Genomic DNA, 24,837 nt, shown 5'->3' with positions numbered 1-24,837 from the left:
GATAAACTGTGCAAGGGAACACATTATCATTGGTAAATTTTAGTAAAAATTACTATTCCATTACAAGCTGGTGATGCAACAATAGAAGGCATCAAAGCAAACTTTGACTTGTCTACATATGAAATTTGGATTTTTTGCCTGTCCTATAGTTATAAAACCCTACATAGAAAGGCTTTTTCAGGCAATATGAGATAGCCAGGGGAAAACCTATTTTATACTGAATTATGTGCCTATATATTCGACTACAGTGAGAAAAAAAATCCATGTTAAATACGGCTGAAGACTCATGAAAGAGAGGTTAAACAGTGAATGGGTGTCGTGGTTTAACCCCAGCCAGCAACTAAGCACCACACAGCCGCTCACTCACTCCCCCCCACCCAGTGGGATGGGGGAGAAAATCGGGAAAAGAAGTAAAACTCGTGGGTTGAGATAAGAACAGTTTAATAGAACAGAAAAAAGAAACTAATAATGATAATGATAACACTAATAAAATGACAGCAGTAATAATAAAAGGATTGGAATGTACAAGTGATGCACAGTGCAATTGCTCACCACCCACCGATCGATGCCCAGTTAGGCCCCGAGCGGTGATTCCCCCTGTCCCCACTCCCCCCCAGTTTATATACTAGATGTGATGTCACATGGTATGGAATACCCTGTTGGCCACTTTGGGTCAGCTGCCCTGGCTGTGTCCCCTCCCAACTTCTTGTGCCCCTCCAGCCTTCTTGCTGGCTGGGCATGAGAAGCTGAAAAATCCTTGACTTTAGACTAAACATTACTTAGCAACAACTGAAAACATCAGTGTTATCAACATTCTTCTCATACCAGACTCAAAAACATAGCACTATACCAGCTACTAGGAAGACAATTAACTCTATCCCAGCTGAAACCAGGACAATGGGACAAGATTAACAAGAGAGAGATTATTGTTTTTGCTTGTCAGTCTTTTCAACTCTCAATTTTATCATGTTTCACAATATCTGATTGTTTATTGATACCCTAACTCCTTGAGTCAAATGAATACATGAGAAATCTTTTTTTTAAAAGAAGGATTTAGTCATAGTTCCAAAGAAAAACTTGAAAACATGACCTATATTCACCCTGAAGGCTCAGGCTGTAAATCCTCTTCTTCTAAATGTGGATCACTTCAGCTAGAAAATTTCTATTTAATGTTTCTTATGATAATTTCAGTTCATTGTGCAGCTCATGTTACAGAAAGTTAGCTTGCATGAAGGAATAGCAAGTTAAGAGAGGATATACATTGCAGCCTATGATGCATTATGTGCACCTAATTCATCTTTACACCAGTTATGTTAAGATGCGAAGGGGAATTAATGTCATGAAATACACAAGAGCAAGTAGTCGAACAGAGGTCCAGAGATGCTGTGCAGCCTCCGTCCTGGATATTTTTAGGACCTAATGGGAGAGAGCCCTGAGTAACTGTTTTGGGTTCATGTGGTGAGGTTTTGGTAGCAGGGGAGGGGCTGCAGGGGTGGCTCCTGTGAGAAGCTGCTGGAAGCTTCCCTGGCTCCAAGTTGGACCCGCCTCTGGTCAAGGCCAAGCCCATCAGCGACAGTGGTAGCACCTCTGGGAGAACATATTTAAGAAGGGGAAACCTGCAGCAGAGAGGGGAGTGGAGTGTGAGAGAAACACCTATGCAGATACCAAGGTCAGTGAAGAAGGAGGGGGAGGAGGTGTGCCGGAGGAGGTGATTCCCCTGCAGCCCATGGTGAGACAGCAGGCTGTCCCCCTGCAGCCCATGGAGGTGAACAGTGGAGCAGATGCCCACCTGCAGCCCATGGAGGACCCCACGCCAGAGCTGGCGAATGCCCCCAAAGAAGGCCGTGACTCCGTGGGAAAGCCCATGCTGGAGCACTCTGTGCCTGAAGGACTGCAGCCCACAGAAAGGACCCACACTGGAGCAGCTCATGAAGAACTGCAGCCCATGGGAAGGACTCACGTAGGAGTAGTTCGTGGAGAACTGTGTCCCGTGAGAGGGACCCCACGGTGGAGCAGGGGAAGAGTGAGGAGTCCTCCCCCTGAGGAGGACTGAACGGCAGAGACCACGTGTGATGAACTGACCACAACCCCCATTCCCCATCCCCCTGCGCCACTCAGGGGAGCAGCTAGAGAAAATCGGGAGTGGAGTTGAGCCCAAGAAGGAGGGAGGGGTGGGGGAAGGTGTTTTAAGATTTGGTTTTACTTCCCATTATCCTTGCTTTGTTTTGATTGGTAGTAAATTAAATTGATTTTGTTTTTTCCCCAAGTTGAGCCTGTTTTTTTGCCCGTGACCATAAGTGGTGAGTGATCCCTCCCTGTTCTTGCCTTGACCCACAAGCTTTTCTTTATATTTTCTCCTCCCCATCCCACCAGAGGGGAGGAGTGAGCAAGTGGTCTCATGGTGCTTTGTTGCCAGCTGGGCTTAAACTATGACAGTAACCTGGTCTGACCTTGCTTTGAGCAGGAGGCTGGACTAGACACTTCCTGAGGATCATTCCAACATGAATTATTTTATGAATCTGTGTATTCTCAAGAAGTTTTTCACTGAAGGGCTGAACTTAAAGCTTTTATGCATGTTCAGCTTTGAAGCTGTTTAGTCAGATTGTGTGTTGTGTCTGTTACTAAAAACCCTTCTCTTTTCCCCCCCCTCAGCTTTCAAGATTTGGCCAAGCCTGCATGATAGACTTCTGCTCTTCTGCTGGTATAACGGGGTAGTGAAAGCCTAAAAAGCTGTGATTCATGACAAAGAGCTAGTAAGACTAGGATGCCCTAGTATAGGACACTTTTTTCCACCTCTGTCTTGCTTCTCTAGTGATGGTGGATTTCTCAGCCCACTGTATTTTTCTTTTGAGTTCACAAAACTTTTAGGTCATTTTCACATGCTCTAAAATAACAGAAAATGGGTGCACGCTGGGTTTATCTCTTTTTTGTTTTTGTCCCTTTCGGGTACTCTTGATCACTGCGAGTGGCAATTTCATTTTATTTCTGGGTTGCAGACACTGTTACCATGACGAGTGTATTTGTCAATGCATTAAACTTTCTTTTATTTCTGGTTTTACAGGCAAATCGTACCTGCCCAATTTGCAGAGCTGATGCTTCAGAAGTGCATCGTGATTCAGAATGACTAACCTAAGAGCACAAATCTGTTTTGGGTGTTCCTGGTCACGTGTATATATGAACTATCCATTGAACTTACCCATGTGGCTTCCAGCATTCCCTTTACACAAAAGGGTCAATGAACATTTCTTTGCACTGTGCGACTTAATCAATTATAAAGCTTATAATTAGCCATCACAATTGTGGGATTGCTATACTAACTGTGTGATTGGAACTCCAAAGACTTTTTTTAGCTTAATTCTGTGTGTGCACTAACTTTTCCTGGGTTTTGTGTGATCATTCCAAGTGTTGCTGCAAGATTACAGTGGACATGATCTTTTAGCATGTGCTTTTATAAAAAATGGTAGCTCCGAACAACATAGCAATCTACCTTCAGATACTGTGAGTGGGCATGAATGGGGGGGGGGGGTGAGAGGATGTGTGAAGTGCACTTGTGACTGGGTGTGTATATGTGTTTGAGAACATATATACCAGCATGTACTAAGAATGTATGTATGTAGTATTAATTATGCTGCAATGTATAATCTTATGCTATTTAAACAGTACTAGTACTGTACACTGGTTTCTTTCCTTGTGTTTGGAGTCACACACTGAATGCAGAAGGTGCTGCAATTATAGACATTTAATATTTCCTCCCCAATATACTTAATGGTATAAAAAGACTTTTTTACTTGCTATTCAAACAGATGTTATGCTTCCCCTTTATTGGAGGCTTTTAAGTGTACCTCTAAAGAGTGTGTTCATTACTCAGTATGTGAGTAACCTTGGGTTTTTACACACGATAGGAAATCCAAATTTCAGTATGACAGTTTTACTGCTTATTTTATGGATATAAAGTTGCAATATTGCGTAACTCAGTTAACAATATTAACACTTCCAATTGGTGACTTTTTACTGTTGATGCTTTTCTGTTCTCCTCCTCAGTTCTTCTAGCTGGGATTTATTTACATTCAGTTGATTTCAGATTAGACTTGAGTTTTGAAGATACTGCACTTTGTGCTCCTCCTCCAAAAGGAAGCTGAAAAGGTGCTGAGGGTCTTGTGCAAAGTTTCTTCACTTTGACCATTATACTTGCTAAGTATGTACTCCTTTAGTATATAAACATTGGCTTTAATCACTTATGTTCTTTGTTTACAAGAGAGTTTGTATACAATTAAAATAACTTGCAAGAGGATATGATTTTATTCCTGTGACTTAATGAACAAAATAAAATTTTTAACGTTTTTTCAGAGTAGTAGAACTTTTGATTTTTGTGCTTCAAAAAGGGTTGGTGGTGGTCATTCACTGCTAGGACAGTTGTCCTAGGGTGCTGCTTCTTAGCCTTCTGTATTTTCTGATAGGCTTAGCATGAAAAAATTTCCCTTATTTCTTTTTCTGTCAAGTCTCCAGAATGTTCCACTGTAGAAGAGTAAATTGGTACACCATCCAGAACAAATAATGATGTGAAATGGGAAGTAACTTTCATTTGACTGCCTTTCAAATAATATTTTTAGTTGTGCGGTTGAAAATATTGACTTCTTTCTTTAACACTTCAGACTGTTAAGAACTTAAAGATGTTTCAGTGAAATAACTGGATCTAAACATGCCATAGTTAATCAAGGGATGTGATTTTTGGCATCAAAATGTTTTCTCCTAAATTTAGTGTCAATACTTTAGTTACAATAGTACAAAAGTGACACAACTACCAATATTGCTATAACTTGGTGCCAGTCTGAGCTTTGTTTGTTCTATGTAATTTCTGATACTTTTGTATGCTGTTATGCTTGAGTATCAGTTATATTTTCAGACAATGTTATGTTTTCTATGCTGCTTGCCCTTCTTTGAAGGTTCTACAAACCAATTAATTACAGCTATTGTTTTTGCTTGTTTCAGATGCTCTTGTCTTTTAATTACACGAATTGTACTCAAAACTTGAGTCTGTCCATATTTGTCAATAATTAAGAATGCTAAATAAAAATATACTGTTATATCAACTTCAAAATATTACAATTTCCCCTCTCCCCCAGACACTAAAGAATGGACACCTCACAATATCAAAAAAGTTAAATCACCTATAGTAAACTTTATTTTTTTAGCAAATGAAATCATGTGGTTATTTTAAAAAGTGTGTGCTGTATATGTCTTCTAATACTTAAGGTCTCTAATATATCTGAAAAAAACCCAACCCTAGCTGTACAGATTTAACCATAACAAACACTACTACACTCAGTATTCACTTTGTTTGAAGCATGGAAAGGCAGCACTTGTTCTAAGCTAGATATAAATGCATAATGAACAAGGCACACTTCATGAACACAAAGAGGAAAGTAGTCTTCTTTCTGTAACTGGAGAAATCTTTGTGTGTAATGTCCCTTTTTTTGCCAGTAAAACACTGTGAGGCAGCTGAAGATTTAGGAGATGGAGTATCTAATTTGGTAAAATACTGAATTTAATTGTTGCACTCCTGTGGCTGATCTCTTCTGGAATGTTACTTCTGTTTGCATGGGACTCTTGCAGATGTGTGCAGACTTGCTTCCTGTGGTTAGTGTATATAAATAGCACACATGCATGCATTCCAAATCAGATCAGACCAGCTGCAACCAAGTCTTTTCTATTGTGGCCGTCAAAAGAGAAGGGGAAGGGGATTTATGCTCAGCTATTAACTGCCATGTGCTGTGCACATTTGTGTCTAATGTCACAGCCTGTTGTGGTGCCTGATGGTACCAGAATCCAGCAAGACACTTAAATGATCATTGCCTTCCTGCCATACTTACCCGACAGGGAAGGGGGGAGGGGGGGGGGCATGTTAATAGTTTACCATATTGGCACACCTGTTGGGGGTTATTTTTTTAGGTTGTTTTATTTTTTTTTAGCAAGAGCTCTCAACATAACTTTGACCTGAGAGAGAGAAAGAGAGGCTTAAAGGCTTACAGATATCTCCAAGGTCTCATTTTTATAATTTTCTTTCCAGAAAACTTACTCTGCAAAGAAAACCTTTTTTATTGTGTATGGCTTCTGTAAAGGTTCTTGAATGTGATAACAAGATGTGTTAACAGCTGAGAAATGTTTGGAACAGCATTTACCAACCTTTGGTTTACTTTTGGAAAACACGTTTTTGACTGAGTTATATTTAGACTCCTATAATTGAGCTATGTGGGCTTTGTGGTTTTTTTTTTTTTCCTTTCCTTTGGTACATTGTTACCTCATTTTGCTATTTGTTTGGTTTGTTAATGATTATCAAAGCTTATGGGTTTTGTTAGAATCATATTTTGTCAAGCATTTTCTTTAAAATCACACTTTATTGTGTCATTTAACATTTTAAATGTATTATAAATATCTGTAATGAAATAATTTGCAAGCTTGATAAATTTTTAACAAAACTTGTACTTTTTTATGAGTTACTACTAATGCTTTATGAAGTAGTGCAATTAATTTTTATTTTTAATCTCTGTGCCCAATTTTGGAGAGAGTTGTTCAATAATAAAAATAAATATATGATGTATACTTGCACAATTTTGGCCTGTTCCTTCTTCCTAGAAAGGGATGCAGTCCTTGCCTTGAGTACTCTCCATATTTCAGTGCTTCTTCATGCAGCTCTAGATGGAAGGGTAATATGGTTGGGCATAAGCAATCCAGGAGATTTCTGGAGTGTGTTCATGACAGTTTCTTGATGCAGATGACTGATGAGTTGACTAGGGGAAGTGCACAGTTAAAAGACAAGAGGCAATGGGCCCAAGCTGCGATGTGGGAAATTCTGATTAGATGCAAGGAATTTTTTTTCCATGAGTATGGTCAAGTATTGCAACATGAGCGCAAAGTGGGTTTTGAGTATCTCTAAAGATGGAGATTCCACACTTAACAAGGCCCTGAGCATCCTCATCTAATGGATCTGCTTTGAGCAGGGAGTGGACTAGGTGATCTCCAGAGATTCCTTCCAACTTAATTTTTTCTTATAGTTCTACCCCAGTAACAGAGTTGGGTTGGGGGGGGGGGGGGGGGGTCCTGTTTTGCTAACTCTGTCAAGTAGATTTGTTTTAATTAACAGGTTTATTTCTAGAGATCCTAGGAAGATGCAATTTAAAAAAAAAATGCAGTGTCATGTCTTTAATTAATAGTTATTTTACAATTTAACTTCTTGAACTATAACATTTTTAAAGCCTTGTTCAGCTTTCTATAAATGTTTTTTAACTGAAATGAATTATAAAAGGAAAGTGCCAGGGGGCAGGTGGGTTGTTTTGGAAATATAATTTGCATTGTATGTCAGGTGAAGATGTATTATGCCTTGCAGTGCCCTTGTGTGAGGTAAAAATATATCCCTGAATTAGGAGGTAAATCTGAAGTATAGAGTTTGGTTAGTTGAGGGTCACAGACAGAAACCAGTGGTAAAATAAAAAGAAGATAGACCATTTTGTGGGTAGGGTTTTGTTTGTTTGTTTGTTGGTGGGATGATGTAAACTGAGTCTTCAGATGCAATCTGTTTAAAGGATTTCACATGGTGCAGTTGATCGTTTCCTGCTGCTAAAATTATTTTTGTACTCAAAATACATAATATTTGAAGACCTAGTGGAGTTTTCCTAAAGATAATCTTTATGGGAGGATCTATTTAAATATCTTTTGGCTTTATAATCCTGGTTGATAGCTAGTTTACCCTTTACACAATAAAAATTAGCTATCAACTGGAAAGTGGACAGTACTGCCACTAGTACTTATATTTGTACAAGCTAAGGTGCTAGGCTGCCCAGTTTGAGTAATGACAGAGCCTCATGGGTGTTCAAGACTGACTTGATTAGAACCTGTGCCTCTGAAAGCAGGACATCTTGGTCTAGATGCACTAAATGCTAGCAGGTATGTCCTGAACCTAAACTAAACTAACAAAACACCTTAAATGATTTAGCTGCTGCCTGTGTACCAGGATCCCCCACCCTCCACCCTGCCAAATCCTTTCCTGCAGAAATAGCCCCAGAAGTGCCTGTACTGCAAACACTGCCTTGATGTGTAGCAGCCTACATGGCTTGCGAGGTCTACTGTGTTAAGCCTAGATCACTGGCAAATCCTCAGTTTGCTTAAGAGGCTGGAACCAAATTAAGCAGTACTCCTAGCAACAGAAAAACCTTTTGTGGTTGCAACACAATTCTTGTAAACTCACCCCAGGGTGGATTATGAAGCTGTACAGTTTGTATTGTAGCAGGGGAACGTTTTGTGTTGTCTTCTGGTATTTGCGCAACAGGAAGATCTTTGACAAAAATAGAAAACCAATCCCTAGGCAGCTTCCCTCTGCACCTTTCGGTGCAAAGAAAATGTAATGTTCAACTTGACAGTTCCAAGAGAGGGAAATAAGATATATTGGGTTTATGTGGCAAGATTTGGGGGGGGGGGGGGCGAGACCTGCAGGGGTGGCCTTTGTAAGAAGAAACCAGGGGCTGCCCCGTGCTGGACACAGCCAGCTCCAGCCAGCTTGGCAATGGGCCCACCAGAGGCCAAAGATGAGCAAATCAGCAAAGCTGGTGGCACCTCTGTGAAAACATATTTAAGAAAGGGAAAAATACTGCATGGCAATGAGGAGTAAGGGGGAAAAAGTGTGAGAAACAATCCTGCAAACACCAAGGAGAGGGAGGAGGTGCTCCAGGAGCTGGAGCAGATATTCACCTGCAGTCTGTGGAAGTTTTGGAAGAGACCACGGTAGAGCAGGTATTTCCCTGCAGCCCGTGGAGAGAACCATGCCAGAGCAGATATCCGCACTGCAGCCTGTGGAACACCCCATGCTGGAGCAGGTGGATATTTCTTGACTGAACTGTGGCCTATGGAAAGCCCATGCTGGAGCAGGTTCTCCTGTCAGGAGCTGCGGCCTGTAGAGAGGAATCCACACTGGAGCAGGTTTAGCCTGAAGGACTGTGGCCCATGGAGATGACCCACACTGGAGCAAGGGAAAAGTGTGAGGAGGAAGGAGAAGCAGAGAGGACCTGTTATGAATTGACCTTAACCCTCCCATTCCCCATCCTCCCTGTGCTGCTTGGGGCAGGGGGAGGAGTTAGAGGAGTCGGGAGTGAAGGAGTGAAGTCGAGCCTGGGAAGAAGGGGGTGTAGGGCTTTAATTTTTTGTCTTTGTTTTTCAGTATCCAAATCTCTTTTAATTGTCAATAAATTAAATTAATTTTCCCCAAGTCGAGTCTGTTTTGCCCATGACAGTAACTGGTCAGCTTGTGTTGGCTTCAACCCATGTATTCCTTCCTGGCAACTGGAGATGCACAGCATTGGGATGGTGAGCATATAGATATCAGTAATGGGAATCATGTTTGTATTGTGATTCAATTGTATATTGCAATTGCTATATTATGCTTGTATTGGTATTTCAGTATATCGCTGTATCATTCTGCTAAATCAAAATCCTGTGTAACATCAAATATCTTCAAATAAGTAAATTTGATATTAAAATATTACAACCTCCTTATGTGAAATATCTAAAAGAACCTGGTCGGAGAGTATTGGACTCTGGCACACAGGCTGCAGTTCCTGTCAGGAGAATCTACTTCAGCATGGGTTCTCCATGGACCACAGGGAAATACCTGCTTCATTGTGGTCTCTTCCACAGGATTCAGGGAAATATCTGCTGTGGCGCCTGGAGCACCTCCTCCCCCTCCTTCTTCTCTGACTTTGGTGTTCTCACTGTTGTTTTTCACACTTTCCCCCTCCTCCAGCATTTTTGCTCTTTCTTAAATATGTTTTCACAGAGCCACTACCAGCTTCACTGATGGGCTCAGCTGTGGCCTGTGGTGGGGCTGTTACTGAGCTGGCTGGAACCAGCTGTGTCCAGCACAGAGCAACCCCTGACCTCTTCTCACAGAGGCCACCCATGTAGCCCCTGCCCCCTGCTACCAGAACCTTGCTGCGTACACCCAATATAATCTGCTAGCTAATAGGCCAACAATCAAGCCCATTTACTTTGCCAGGAAATGTCCTCAGTGTCAAATCGTAGACTCTTCTTTGTTACCTGTCAATTGGGTATTCTGTGCTCCTGATGGCTGAATGCTGCCCCAAATACAACCACATTCTAAAGTCTAATCCCCTTAATTTTCAAACAAAAAAATACTAAGCACTTCTATAAATCCACAAATCTGTGTTGTGTGTTACCCATCAATTGTTGATAATTTTATTCAGGCATGCTGCCACAGCAAAGTTTTCCTTCTTCCTTCTCCTCCTCCTCCCCTACCCCTCTTTTCCTGCTTTCCTGGAATATCACAGGATCACAGCATAATTCAGATTGGAAGGGACTTTTCTCCTTCAGCAGAGAATGAGCTCACTGCAGAAGTTTGCCAGGCCACTAAATCACCCACTCTTAGCATAGCATCACACTGGCACAGCCTCCCCCAGCCTTCAAAAAACAGAATGGCTGCCTGTACTGCAGCAGGCAGCTGTAGGATCATAGGATAATTCAAGTTGGAAGGGAGTTCAGGAGCTCTAATTCACTTTGCTCAAAGTGTAATGAACTGGTTAACTTTGTTCATGAAATCGCATGTGGGGGTAGAGACATTCCTCGCTTATCTAAAACCACAGTATCCAGTTAAGTACCGATGATTAACGAAAGACGTTCCACCTAACAAACAAATGACGGCGCAAACACACACACAATGCAGAAGATACCAGCCGCCACCTGAAGGCAGATTACGACCACCTAGCAACTGACGGCACAAACGCACACGCAATACAGAAGATACGAGCCGTCACGTAGACAGAAACTAGAAACTGTATAAATAAAGGGACTCTTCCCCATTTTCGGCGCGAGCCTTTGGCGGAGCACTGTCTCCCCGGCCGCCCAGCGCTGTTTTGCTCTCTTATCGCTTGCTAATAAATTCGATCTTGTCATTTAATACAAATTGGCTCCTCCAATTTGTCACGAGTGTCTATAACAAACTTGGTGCCGTGACTCGGATCCAGGTTCTTTGGTGCGGACCCTCGCAAGCGGGGAGGCGCCCTATCCCCGGATAGCCCCGTCTTGAGGAGGTGCCGCCACCATACTCTGGACCCACGAACTCCCTTTAAATTACGATAATTGAGCAAAAGAACCTGCAGGACCCCTTAAATTTTGTGCACGAAGACCAAACGAAGACCCCAGGAGTGGGTGAGTATATAAACTGTGAGCCATTTGGTTGGGGTGGTTATCCCGAGGTGCGACTGTGTGAGAGGTCTCTCTGAGATCATGCGAGTGCGGACCCTCCAGTAGTGCAGTTCTCGTAGCCCGCGAGGGAGCGAGTCACGACCGAGGGGAAGTGTGTGTGTGTGGATAAAGGCACCTCGGAAGATGGGGCAGAGGAAAAGCAAGCCCTCTGGACCCATGGGGATGGGGAAGACCAGATATACCCCCAGATAGTCCCCTAGACCTGATGATAAGATATTGGAACAGTTCCCCAAGGAGAAAGGATAAGTCTAAGGAAAAGATGATTAATTATTGTATTGAGATTTGGGGTGGGAAACCCCTCAACAATCCTCATGTACTCTGGCCCGTGTTCGGGTCCTCTGAGGATTGGGTGTGTCAACAATTAAATATATGGATAAACAATAGGAGACCACCAGCCGGCCCAGAGGAGAGTGAATATGCTGCCTTATGGATCCCCCAATCCTGGGAACCGTCATTCCTCTTTGCCTTAAGGAAAAAAAAAGACCGGAAAAACCTCAAAAAGATGATGAGGACCCCCTTTGACCCCCTCCCTATGCCCCTCAGGCCCCTCCACCTCAGAACCCACCCCAAGGCCAGGGAATAGCCCAGGCCCAGGAGGGGTCAGATTCGGAACCTGATTCCCCGACACCGGCACCCCCTCCCAGAAGGTCTGCACGTAATAGAATAAGGCGAGGAGAGGAGAGATTGTTTCCTCTTCGGGAAATGTTAGTGCCTGGTGGGGATGGACGGGGGGGACCGGGAACGGGGTATGTGGCAGTTCCCCTTAATACGGGGGATGTAAGGGAATTCAAGAAGGAAATGGGGAGTTTGTTAGATGATCCCCTGGGGGTAGCCGAGAGGCTGGATCAATTCTTGGGACCGAATTTGTACACGTGGGATGAATTACAGTCTATCCTGGGCATACTATTTACCGTGGAAGAGAGGGACATGATTAGAAGGGCTGGAATGAGAGTGTGGGATCAACAACATCAAGCTGGCCCGGCTGTGGATCAGAAGTGGCCTTTAAATCGGCCAGACTGAAATAACCAGGATCCGGCTCATAGGAATAATATGTCGGATCTGAGAACAACTATAATTCAGGGGATACGAGAATCTGTTCCCCGAGGTCAGAATATTAATAAAGCCTTTAGTGAACAACAGAAGAAAGATGAAACCCCGACAGAATGGCTTGAAAGGCTAAGAAAAAGTTTCCAGTTGTACTCTGGGGTGGACCCTGCTACCCCTGTGGGACAGGTGTTGCTGAAAACTCAGTTTGTGGCAAAATCTTGGGGAGATATTAGGAAAAAGTTAGAGAAAATTGAGGACTGACAGGAGCGGGGGCTGGATGAATTACTTAGAGAGGCTCAGAAGGTGTATGTGAGGCGAGAAGAGGAAACTGAAAAGCGGCAGACTAGGCTACTGGTTGCTGCGGTAAGAAAAGGACAGAAAGGTGTGATAAGGTGTGATAGGTCTGGTGGGGGAGATAAGGAAAGAATTGAGAGGAGAGGAGATAAAGCCGTGGAATGTTTCTATTGCGGGAAAAAAGGACACATGAAGAGAGAATGTAGAAAAAGGATTCAGGATGAGAAAGCGTTCCGGGAGGATTAGCGGGGTCAGGGGCTCTATGTGCTGAGGACCCCTAGTAAGAAAGAGCCCTTGATAACTTTAAAAGTGGGTCCTCAGCGCCAGGAGGTGACCTTTCTTGTGGATACTGGAGCCGAAAGGTCTACTGTACAATCATTACCTCCAGGATGTAAAATATCCGGGGATAAAGTTAATGTAATTGGAGCAAAAGGGGAACCATTTAGGGTCCCCGTTATAAAAGATGTGGCGGTGGAATCAAGTTACCGATATGGAATTGAAACGCTGTTGTTAGTACCTGAAGCGGAATACAACTTATTAGGTAGGGATTTAATCGTAAAGATGGGGATTCGGGTGGACGTGGAAAAGGAAGAGTTAAAAATCAGGCTTTGTCCCCTTACAAAGGTGGACAAGAAGCAAATTAACCCCAAAGTGTGGTATACTCCCGAAACAGTTGGAAAACTGGATATTGAACCGTTTGAGGTGGTTATTAAGAACCCCGAGATTCCAGTGAGAATTAAACAATATCCCTTATCTAATGAGGGGAGAAGGGGACTAAAACCTGAGATCGAGAGACTATTGGGAAAAGAGTTACTTGAACCCTGCATGTCCCCTTTTAATACCCCGATTTTACCAGTAAAGAAATCCGATGGCAGCTATCGGTTGGTGCATGACCTAAGGGAAATCAATAAACGAACTGTCAGCCAGTTCCCGGTAGTGGCAAACCCACACACCCTGTTGAGTCAATTGGGGCCCGAGAATCAATGGTATAGTGTAATAGATCTTAAGGATACATTCTGGTCATGCCCTCTAAAGGAGGAATGTAGGGATTATTTTACCTTCGAGTGGGAAGACCCAGACACTCATAAGAGACAGCAGTTAAGGTGGACTGTACTTCCCCAAGGGTTTACGGAATCCCCAAACTTATTTGGACAAGCCCTAGAAAGGATTCTACGGGAATACTGGCTACAAGATAGGGTCGTGTTAGTACAGTATGTGGATGACTTATTGTTGGCAGGAGAAAATCAGGAGGCAGTCAGAAAAGAAAGCATACGGTTGTTAAATTCCTTGAGCCTTCAAGGCCTCAAAGTATCACGGTCGAAACTACAGTTTGTGGAAGAGGAGGTGAAATATTTAGGAAAGAAGGGAATGGTGGTACAGAGGCCACCCCTAAATATATCTATACATTCGGTGAAACCAGGTGATATGGTATTAATCAGAGCCTGGAAAGAATCCTCTCTCACTCCTAGGTGGGAGGGACCCTTTCTTGTTTTGTTTACTACAGATACTGCAGTCCGAACTACCGAAAGAGGGTGGTCTCATGCAAGCAGAATCAAAGAACCAATTCAGAGTTCTCACTGGGAGGCGACCAGAGACCCTGATAGCTTAAAAATTAAGTTCCGAAGAAAAGCGGATGAGTGAGACTATCTTTTGTAAAGATCCTAACTGTATATGTTATCCTTTTGTATGTTACAGGTGTAAACTCTGTAGAGAAAAGTGGTGGGATATCTTTGCCAAAGGCATAAACCCTGAGAAGTGTTGTTTCCATACAAATGAGCCCTGTCCAACAAAGGCCGAAATCGTACATGTAACCTGCAGACGGACCGTGGCCAGAGTGAGGTGTAGAGTTTAGGAGGTGAAAGATAAGAGCTGAGAGAGCTATAAGTCAAGGTTGACTAAATATGACAAAGGAGGTTCCCCTGAAAAATACGACTGCTGCCGAGAAGATGATACACCTCACTACTCTAAGCAACAGAGTAGGCGGAGGAGAAGGCAGAGGCGTACTGCTGTGGGGATTGAGGTTGATGAACCACCTCCAAAAATGACACACGAGACCCCTTGACTCACAACTCCCAAATCCGATAACCTCAGGGCCACCCCGAAGTTTCTTATCTCCCTCGGGGAATAAAACCACGAACCAAATTAAATGTCAAAAATTTGGAAATGCTTATAGAAAGGACAAAACCACACCACTTTTCTCAATCTTATATCTAGGTATGTGGATAATAAGTCTGTTACCGATGCTGGCGAAACCTGCCTGTGGGGACGAGAACCCCCATCAGCCCTATAGGTGAACCTTGACCAGAGTAGATGATTCAAACATAATAAAAGAAAACATCACGGCGGGTCCCCCGAGGTTTGAAGTAACGGTTTGTGATTTATTAAGAATCTATATGACAGATACCTGTAACAACAATTGGAGAAAACCTAACCAAAGAGCAGTCTACTGGTACCCAAGCTCTAACCCTGGACGAGAGTATTGCAATTACCCTAGTCACTTTTATTGTAGATATTGGGGCTGTGAGACAATAACTACAGGATATTGGGCTGTTAAGAATCCCGATAAATATCTTTCTGTGCAATGGGGGACCCTCAGGGTACATTCAACCGACACATTCTTTAGACGCATTCTTTAGACGGAACTATGATAACGACAGGAATTGTAACCTATTACACCTAACAGTATTGAACCAAGACCAAGCTGTGTGGACAATTGGGAAAACTTGGGGGGTAAGAGTCTGGGAACATGGATTTGATAGGGGTGGCCTATTTCAAATAAGAAAAGAAACAGCCAAATTTTCTCCTCCTTCAGCGATCGGACCAAATCTAGTCATAACAGAGGAAGATGATAGTAACAGTATTGTACATACTGTTACAATCTCTCCTAACATAAACGTCACTGTAAATAACACCCTGGACGTATCAACAAAAAAAAAAAAAAAAAAATCAAACCCTCGACTCTTACACCCAAAGTCAACCCATTGTGAGATATACTTCAAACCAGTTATCAGGTTAATCGCTATTGTTAAAGGATGCTTAGAAACTACACACTTAATGCTGCTCCAGAAGCAATACGAACAAATCGGGGACGGAGGAATTACTCCTATCCTCGGGTGGGCAAAAGAAGCATTGGATCGATTTAATGAACAAAATCAGGATAAAATAGAAAAGGGGGGATTGTAATGAACTGGTTAACTTTGTTCATGAAATCGCATGTGGGGGTAGAGACATTCCTCGCGACGTTCCACCTAACAAACAAATGACGGCGCAAACACACACACAATGCAGAAGATACCAGCCGCCACCTGAAGGCAGATTACGACCACCTAGCAACTGACGGCACAAACGCACACGCAATACAGAAGATACGAGCCGTCACGTAGACAGAAACTAGAAACTGTATAAATAAAGGGACTCTTCCCCATTTTCGGCGCGAGCCTTTGGCGGAGCACTGTCTCCCCGGCCGCCCAGCGCTGTTTTGCTCTCTTATCGCTTGCTAATAAATTCGATCTTGTCATTTAATACAAATTGGCTCCTCCAATTTGTCACGAGTGTCTATAACACAAAGCAGGGTCAGCTATAAGATCAGACCAAGTTGCTCAGGGCTTTGCCTAGTCTTGTCTTGAAAACCTCCAAGGATGGAGACTGCACAGTCTTTCTGGGCCCTAGCTCCACTGCTTAACTGTCCTCATGGTAAAAAGTTTCTCATATCTAGTTTGAACCTCTCTTGCTTCCATTCATGCCTACTGTTTCTCATCCTTCCACCATGCACCACTGTAAAGACCCTGGCTGCATTGTCTTGCTAACTTCGTTGCAAGTGTTGGGAGGTGGGGATCGTGCTATTAGCTGTCTTCCCCCCACTCCATGGCTGCCTTTCCTCCAGGCTGAACAAGCCCAGCTCCCTCACAGAGCATTTGCTCCAGCTCCTCGACCATCTTGGTGGTCCTCCACTGAACTCGCTCCAGTCTGTCAATGTCTGTCTTGTATTAGGGTGCCCAATTCTGACCACAGTATTGTAGATGCACTCTAATGAATGCTGAGTAAAAGGGAATAATCACTTCCATTAAACTACTGGCTAAGCTCTTGTTGATACTCCTGGCTGCCTTTGCTGCCAGGGAAACTGTCGTGGTTTAACCCCAGCCAGCAACTAAACACCACGCAGCCGCTCACTCACTCCCCCCCACCCAGTGGGATGGGGGAGAAAATCGGGAAAAGAAGCAAAACCCGTGGGTTGAGATAAGAACGGTTTATTAGAACAGAAAAGAAGAAACTAATAATGATAATGATAACACTAATAAAATGACAACAGCAATAATGAAAGGATTGGAATGTACAAATGATGCGCAGTGCAATTGCTCACCACCCGCCGACCGACACCCAGCCAGTCCCTGAGCGGCGAATCCCTGCCCCCCACTTCCCCATTCCTATACTGGATGGGACGTCACATGGTATGGAATACACCGTTGGCCAGTTTGGGTCAGGTGCCCTGGCTGTGTCCTGTGCCAACTTCTTGTGCCCCTCCAGCTTTCTCACTGGCTGGGCATGGGAAGCTGAAAAATCCTTGACATTAGTCTAAACACTACTGAGCAACAACTGAAAACATCAGTGTGTTATCAACATTCTTCGCTCTGAACTCAAAACATAGCACTGTACCAGCTACTAGGAAGACAGTTAACTCTATCCCAGCTGAAACCAGGACAGAAACACTGCTGACTCATGTAGACATGCTGTCTACCAAAACCCCCACATCCTTTTCAGCAAAGCTGCTACCTAGTTTGCATCATTGCAGGTGGTTCTTCCTTCTCAAGTACAAGACTTTGTGTTTGACCTTGTTGAATTTCATAAGGTTGGCCTATTCCTCCAGCCTGTCCAGGTCCCTCTTGTTGGCAGCCCTGCCCTCAAGTGTATCAACTGTTTCCCTGAATTCGGTGTCATTTGCAAATTTCATGAGAGTGCACTCTGTCATCTCCGTCAGGTCATTGACAGAGATCTCAAACAGCCTAGATCCCTGCAGTACTCCACTTGTTACTGACCCCCAGGTAGAGTACAACCTATTGACCACTACCCTTTGAATGTGACCAGCTGACCAGGGTTTTTTTAACCATCTAGATGTCAAAGAACTCAGACCCTAATGCCCCAACAAGAATACAGCAATGTTGTGGGAGATCATGTCAAAAGCCTTCCTAAAGTTGAGGTAAATGACATGCAATGCTCTCCCCTAATCCACAAAGCTAGTCATTCTATCAGAGAAGGCAATCAGGTAGGTCAGTGTCCTGGTTTCAGCTGGGATAGAGTTAATTGTCTTCCTAGTAGCTGGTAAAGTGCTATGTTTTTGAGCTAGGTATGAGAAGAATGTTGATAACACTGATGTTTTCAGTTGTTGCTAAGTAATGTTTAGTCTAAAGTCAAGGATTTTTCAGCTTCTCATGCCCAGCCAGCGAGAAAGCTGGAGGGGCACAAGAAGTTGGGAGGGGACACAGCCAGGGCAGCTGACCCAAAGTGGCCAACAGGGATTCCATACCATGTGATGTCCCATCTAGTTTAGGAACTGGGGGGAATGGGAGTGGGGGGATTGCCACGTGGGGACTAACTGGGTGTCGATTGGCAGGTGGTGAGCAATTGCACTGCGCATCATTTGTACATTCCAATCCTTTTATTATTACTGTTGTCATTTTATTAGTGTTATCATTATCATTATTAGTTTCTTTTTTCTGTTCTATTAAAGTGTTCTTATCTCAACCCACGAGTTTTACTTCTTTTCCTGATTTTCTCCCCCATCCCACTGGGTGGGGGGGGAATGAGTGAGCGGCTGCATGGTGCTTAGTTGCTGGCTGGGGTTAGACCACGACAGTCCTTTTTGGTGCCCATCATGGGGCACGAAAGGTTGAGATAATGACAAACCTAACCAGAGCTTGTAAAACAGAATTTATTACAAGTATTTATTACATTGGTCTAATAGTCGCTGGTCACTATGTTGATTTATGAGTTCTTAGAGTTGAGACGCTTGTTTTTAGAGTTCTGTTATGTATCACCTCACTTGCTGTATGTAGTCCCTGTGCTGCTGCTTATCATCCATGGAAGGTGGATTAAGGTTTTCGCTTTGATGTATTGTGTAATACTGGCTAATGGTATGATAAAATTATCGGTTGTGGGACTAATCCAGTGTTTGCACTAAGCATTGTTGTCACCTCTATACTTCAGGAGCCATCTGTAGGAAGCTATTAATAATTAAACCTGTGGTGGGTTGACCCTGGCTGGGTGCCAGGTGCCCACCAAAGCCTCTCTATCACTCCCCCTCCTCAGCTGGACTGGGGAGAGAAAATATAACAAAAGGCTCGTGGGTCAAGATAAGGACAGTTTAATAAAATGAAAGCAAAGGTCGCGCGTGAAAGCAAAGAAAAACAAATTATGTTATTCTCTACTTCCCATCAGCAGGCGATGTCTGGCCACTTCCTGGGAAGCAGGGCTTCAGTATGTGTAGTGGTTGCTCCGGAAGACAAAAATGCCCCCCCTTCCATCTCCCTTTACTTAGCTTTTATAGCTGAGCTGACGTCATATGTTATGGAATATCTGTTTGGTTAGTTTAGGTCAGTTGTCCTGGCTATGTCCCCTCCCAAGATCTTGCCCTGCCCCAGCCTGTGGGGGTGGTTACAGCAATGGAAGCAGAGCAACTGGCAGCGCAGAGGTAAACCCATTTGGGCTGCCGCACTGTGGCAAGATATTGCGTCCCGGCTAGAGAATCTGGTTGTAAAAGTACATCATGTAGATGCTCACGTACCCAAGAGTCTGGCCACTGAAGAACATCAAAACAACCAACAGGTGGATCAGGCTGCCAAGATTGAAGTGGCTCAGGTGGACCTGGACTGGCAACATAAGGGTGAGCTATTTATGGCTCAGTGGGCCCATGATACCTCAGGCCATCAGGGAAGAGATGCAACATATAGATGGGCTTGTGATTGAGGGGTGGACTTGACCATGGACACTATTGCACAGGTTATCCATGAATATGAAACATGTGCTGCAATTAAGCAAGCCAACTGGTTAAAGCCCCTGTGGTATGGAGGGCGATGGCTGAAATATAAATATGGGGAGGCCTGGCAGATTGACTATATCACACTCCCACAAACTCACCAAGGCAAGCGCCATGTGTTTACAATGGTGGAAGCAACCACTGGATGGCTGGAAACATATCCCATGCCCCATGCCACTGCCCGGAACACTATCCTGGGCCTTGAAAAGCAGGTCTTGTGGCAACATGGCACCCCAGAAAGAACTGAGTCAGACAATAGGACTCATTTCCGAAACAACCTCATAGACACCTGTGATGGTCTGACAAATTCAATGTCTCAAACATTCATTAAAGAACTTTGGTGGAGAAAACAGCTTCTGTAAAAATGCTGAAGTTTTGTGAACAGGAAAATGTGGCCGGAGGAGAGGGCCCCACAGAGGGTGGGACCGTGCTTCTCCAAAGCCACAATTCCTTATCTTAAGTGACCAGGAGAAGGAGCACAGCATATGCGCCTGGAGGAGGAGGCCCCACGGAGGATGGGACTGTGCTTCTATCTTAAGCGGTCATGCCAGCAGAAAAAGAGAGGCAACTCTGCGATGAACCCCCCCCCAAAGCTCTCCGACCGATTCCAGAGAACCCCGGGAATGGGACTGCGCATGTCGAGACCATCGACTAACACACTATAAAAGAAGGGAGAAGGAGTCCTCAGTGCGCGCCCTCCGGAACTGGATCTCTACACTGGCTGGACCAACGCTGGACCCAGGACTGGTGAAACCCTTTCCTTCTCTCTTTCTCTCTCTCTCTCTCTCTTTGTCTCTTTCCCTCTTTTCCTTCTCTCTTTTCCACAGTCCCTACACCTCATCTTTTTAAACATAAACCGTTGACCAAGTCTGAGACTAGGAGTGGATCTAGCCGCCCCTGGGCTCCTCTTTGAGAAGGAGTCCAGAAAGCAAGGGGGTCCGCTCTGAACCTCGTGACTCAACGGGAGGGCTCTCCTTCTGACACATTTCATGTTTCTTCTTCCATTTCTTTTTCTACACCTCCCTTCTCATCTCAAACAGCTGCTTAATGACATGTTGCAAGGTTCATATTGATAAGTTCACGTGTACTTGGGCAAGGTTAGCTAGGTTGAATAAATGTTGATTGTTGTTTGAACTCCCCTGGTGTCGTTTCACCTTAATTCTGACAAAGGAAATCCACGAACCTGAGTCGCTCCAACTTTGGTACGCGACAACACCTGGGCCAAAGAGCATGGCATTGAGTGGGTGTATCATATCCCCTATCATGCACCAGCCTCTGGGAAAATTGAACGGTACAATGGACTGTTAAAGACTACACTGAGAGCAATGGGGGGTGGAACCTTCAAACATTGGGATACACATTTAGCAAAAGCCACCTGGTTAGTCAACACCAGAGGATCTGCCAATCGGGGTGGCCCTGCCCAGTCAGAACTTTTACGTACTGTAGAAGGGGATAAAGTCCCTGTAGTGCACATAAAAAATATGTTAGGGAAGACAGTCTGGGTTACTCCTGCCTCAGGCAAAGGTAAATCCATTCATGGGATTGCTTTTGCTCAAGGGCCTGGGTGCACTTGGTGGGTGATGCGAAAAGATGGGGAAGTCCGATGTGTGCCTCAAGGGGATTTGATTGTAGGTGAGAATAGCCAGAATTAAACTGTATGATATTAGTTGCTATATAACCCTGCTACTGTATGTTATCATTACTATAATTGTTATATGCTATATCCATAGTACTATAGTAAGAATCACTTAGTTCAAGCAAAAATGAACTGTGATAAAACTGAGCGAAGCACAGTAGTGATGGAACCAGAACTGACTCCAGCATGCAGCAATCCAGTGGTGCACATCATCCTCCTGCTGCGTCCAATGTCACCTGCTCGTCACACCGCACTGATGCCCGATCCTGCTCTGCTGACTGAGAGGACTTTACACCATCCCTCCTGCCCAGAAAGACTGGTATGACAGATCGAGCCCAGAGTCAGGAACTAAATGAACTCAATGAACATTTTTTGAACATAACCCATGAACTAAAGGAATGATATCTCTGTGTGTATACATATATATACATGTATCTCAAAGGATGGAAAAGGTGGTGATGATTGACCAGGATGTAACTAAAGGTATGGGAACTGAGCATGACGTCAATGGTATAGAATAAGGGGTGGATACTGTCCTGGTTTCAGCTGGGATAGAGTTAATTGTCTTCCTAGTAGCTGGTATAATGCTATGTTTTTGAGTCTGGTATGAGAAGAATGTTGATGACACTGATGTTTTCAGTTGTTGCTAAGTAATGTTTAGTCTAAAGTCAAGGATTTTTCAGCTTCTCATGCCCAGCCAGCAAGAAGGCTGGAGGGGCACAAGAAGTTGGGAGGGGACACAGCCAGGGCACCTGACCCAAAATGTCCAATGGGGTATTCCATACCATGTGACGTCACATCTAGTATATAAACTGGGAGGAATGGGAGCGGGGGGGATCGCTGCTCGGGGACTAACTGGGTGTCGATTGGCGGGTGGTGAGCAATTGCATTGTGCATCACTTGTTTTGTATATTCCAATCCTATTATTGTTATTACTATTGTCATTTTAATATTGTTATTATTATCATTATTAGTTTCTTCTTTTCTGTTCTATTAAACTGTTCTTATCTCAACCCACGAGTTTTACTTTTTTTTTTCCAATTCCCTCCCCCATCCCACTGGGTGGTGGGGGAAGTGAGTGAGCAGCTGCGTGGTGCTTAGTTGCTGGCTGGGGTTAAACCATGACAGTCAGGAGTGATTTTTGCTTTGTAAATTCATGCTGAGTCTTCCCAATCACCTTTTCCTTCATGTGCCTGGCCATGTGTTCCAAGAGGACTTTATCCGTGATTTTCCCAGGGACCAAAGTGAGGCTCAAGTGCAGGGTGAGTCTGCTGCTACCTGAACCAGCATGTTTGAGGAGATTACCACCTGAACTCCGGTGGCCTTCATCCACTTTTCCTGAGCCCTGTAGTCACAGTTGGTATGCTCGAGGTCTCCCTTGGGAGTTTCATTGATACCCACGTGGATGAGCAACCACTTGGTGTTATTCCCACCACTAACACCGAATAACAGAATCATAGAGGTTGGAAGAGGTTGGTCTTGAGATCATCTAGTCCAGCACCCCTGCTGAAGCAGGAGCAGTTAGAGCAGGTTGCCTAGGACTGCATTCAGTTGGGTTTTGAAAATCTCCACAGATTAAGATTTCACAACCTCTCTGAGCAACCTGTGCCAGTGTTTGACCACCCTCACAGTAAAAGTGTTTTCTTATGTTCAGATGAAATTTTATCTGTTTTAATTTGTGACCATTGCATCTCATCCTGTCACTGGGCACTACTGAGAAGACTTTCGCTCCCTCTTCTTTTTTCCCTCTCTTCAGTTTCCTAGCCAGCAGGATCTGGTTGAGTTGTGAGTACTCCCAAGATTACACATATATAACTGTTATGTAAGGGGGGAAAATGATCCTTTGCTAATGTGCCTACAGTGATAAATTTGTAACTAACCTTCTAGAGTTTATGCGGGCACCCAAAGAGGACCTGTGCTGCTAAATCCTTGGGTTAATTGGAACAATTGGATTGAAAAGATGTTTACAGAACATTAGAAGGACAGTAGGAGGTGTAAATGGCTCAAACTGCAGGCCTAGTGACTGGGATTTGTAGTTTCGGGATGAAAAGAGAGGCTTACCAAAGTATGTACAAGACCTCCTGCAAGCAGTAGATCACTTCTACCTATCAAATCGATAATGATATTGGCTATAAAGCAGGAGGAAACCTGAGAGAATCAGGCTGACTGAGCTCTCTACAAATTGAATTTCCAAATTTGTAAAGAATCAGGTAGAAAAGGGAAATGCACAGTCGCAAAGGAAGAGCCTCATCTTACAGAGATTTAAACCTGATGGAGCCAAGTAGTAGACCTGAGTAGTGCAGAGGAAATTGATGAATTATAGAGGAACAAACATCACTTGATTCTGCAAATAATATACCTAATGGAAATGTAAATACCTCATTAGACAAATGCATACCATCCTGCTTGTAAACAAGAGGTGGCTGGTCAGGACAACCCAGGGTCAGCCAGTCCAATTGTTAGTGGCACAAAAGGTCCTTGTCTCCAAGGATGCTCAGATAAGTCCCTGATCCAAGAGGTGTCACAGTCCATTTGGATATCTCAAACCCTAAACCCTAAATCATGTCTAGTTACTGTTTCCCTATTTTAAATATTAAGTGATGGGGGCTGTACACAGGACTTCAGCAGCTCCCTGGTTATTTCAATCATATTATACATATTAACTGATAACAATTTCCCCCCTTTGAGACTTGTGAATTCTTAATATACTTCAACAAGTCTCATTTTCTGTTTCTTATCACTAATACATACGATTGAGATACCTGACTCATGATGATACTCTTAAGACATCCAAACAGAATACAAACAAAAATCATTATAATAATGTCCTGGTTTTGGCTGGGATAGAGTTAATTGTCTTCCTAGTAGCTGGTATAGTGCTATGTTTTGAGTTTGGTATGAGAAGAATGTTGATAACACTGATGTTTTCAGTTGTTGCTAAGTAATGTTTAGTCTAAAGTCAAGGATTTTTCAGCTTCTCATGCCCAGCCAGCAAGAAGGCTGGAGGGGCACAAGAAGTTGGGAGGGGACACAGCCAGGGCAGCTGACCCAAAGTGGCCAACGGGGTATTCCATACCATGTGACATCATGTCTAGTATATAAACTGTGGGGAGTGGGGCTGGGAGGAATGGCCGCTTGGGAACTAACTGGGTGTCGGTCGGCGGGTGGTGAGAAATTGCATCACTTGTTTTGTATATTCCAATCCTATTATTATTACTATTGTCATTTTAATATTGTATCATTATTAGTTTCTTCCTTTCTGTTCTATTAAACTGTTCTTATCTCAACCCATGAGTTTTACTTCTTTTCCCGATTCTCTCCCCCATCCCACTGGGTGGTGGGGGGAGTGAGTGAGCGGCTGCGTGGTGTTTAGTTGCTGGCTGGGGTTAAACCACAACAGGGTCCTTAAAAGATCCTGCCCTTAAGAGCATGTATTGGGTCTGGATGGGATGGAGTTAATTCTCCCCATAGCAGCCCTCGTAGTGCTGTGCTCTGCATTGGTAGCTAGAAAAGTGTTGATAACACACCAATGGTTTGGCTACTGCTGAGCAGTGCTCCCACA

The 24,837-nt window shown here is 43.8% G+C and overlaps 2 protein-coding genes across 3 annotated transcripts in view; both read left to right on the top strand.

Annotated features, from left to right (window-relative positions):
- Positions 1 to 3,859, top strand: part of LOC128136239 (E3 ubiquitin-protein ligase RNF38-like) — a 218,132-nt gene extending 214,273 nt beyond the window's left edge. Inside the window, exon 12 of the mRNA XM_052775485.1 lies at positions 3,062 to 3,859. Within this exon, the coding sequence (XP_052631445.1) occupies positions 3,062 to 3,124 (63 nt within the window). The 3' untranslated portion in view covers positions 3,125 to 3,859. The remainder of the gene's footprint in view (positions 1 to 3,061) is intronic.
- The window catches only part of LOC128136236 (zinc finger and BTB domain-containing protein 5-like), a 450,489-nt gene that overhangs the window by 407,266 nt on the left and 18,386 nt on the right, over positions 1 to 24,837 (top strand). The window lies entirely within an intron of this gene.

This window comes from Harpia harpyja, chromosome W (genome assembly GCF_026419915.1).
Source record: "Harpia harpyja isolate bHarHar1 chromosome W, bHarHar1 primary haplotype, whole genome shotgun sequence".
Taxonomy (NCBI): Eukaryota; Metazoa; Chordata; class Aves; order Accipitriformes; family Accipitridae; genus Harpia; species Harpia harpyja.
Note: the sequence above shows the minus strand (reverse complement) of the source record. Positions and strands in the feature narration are given on the sequence as shown.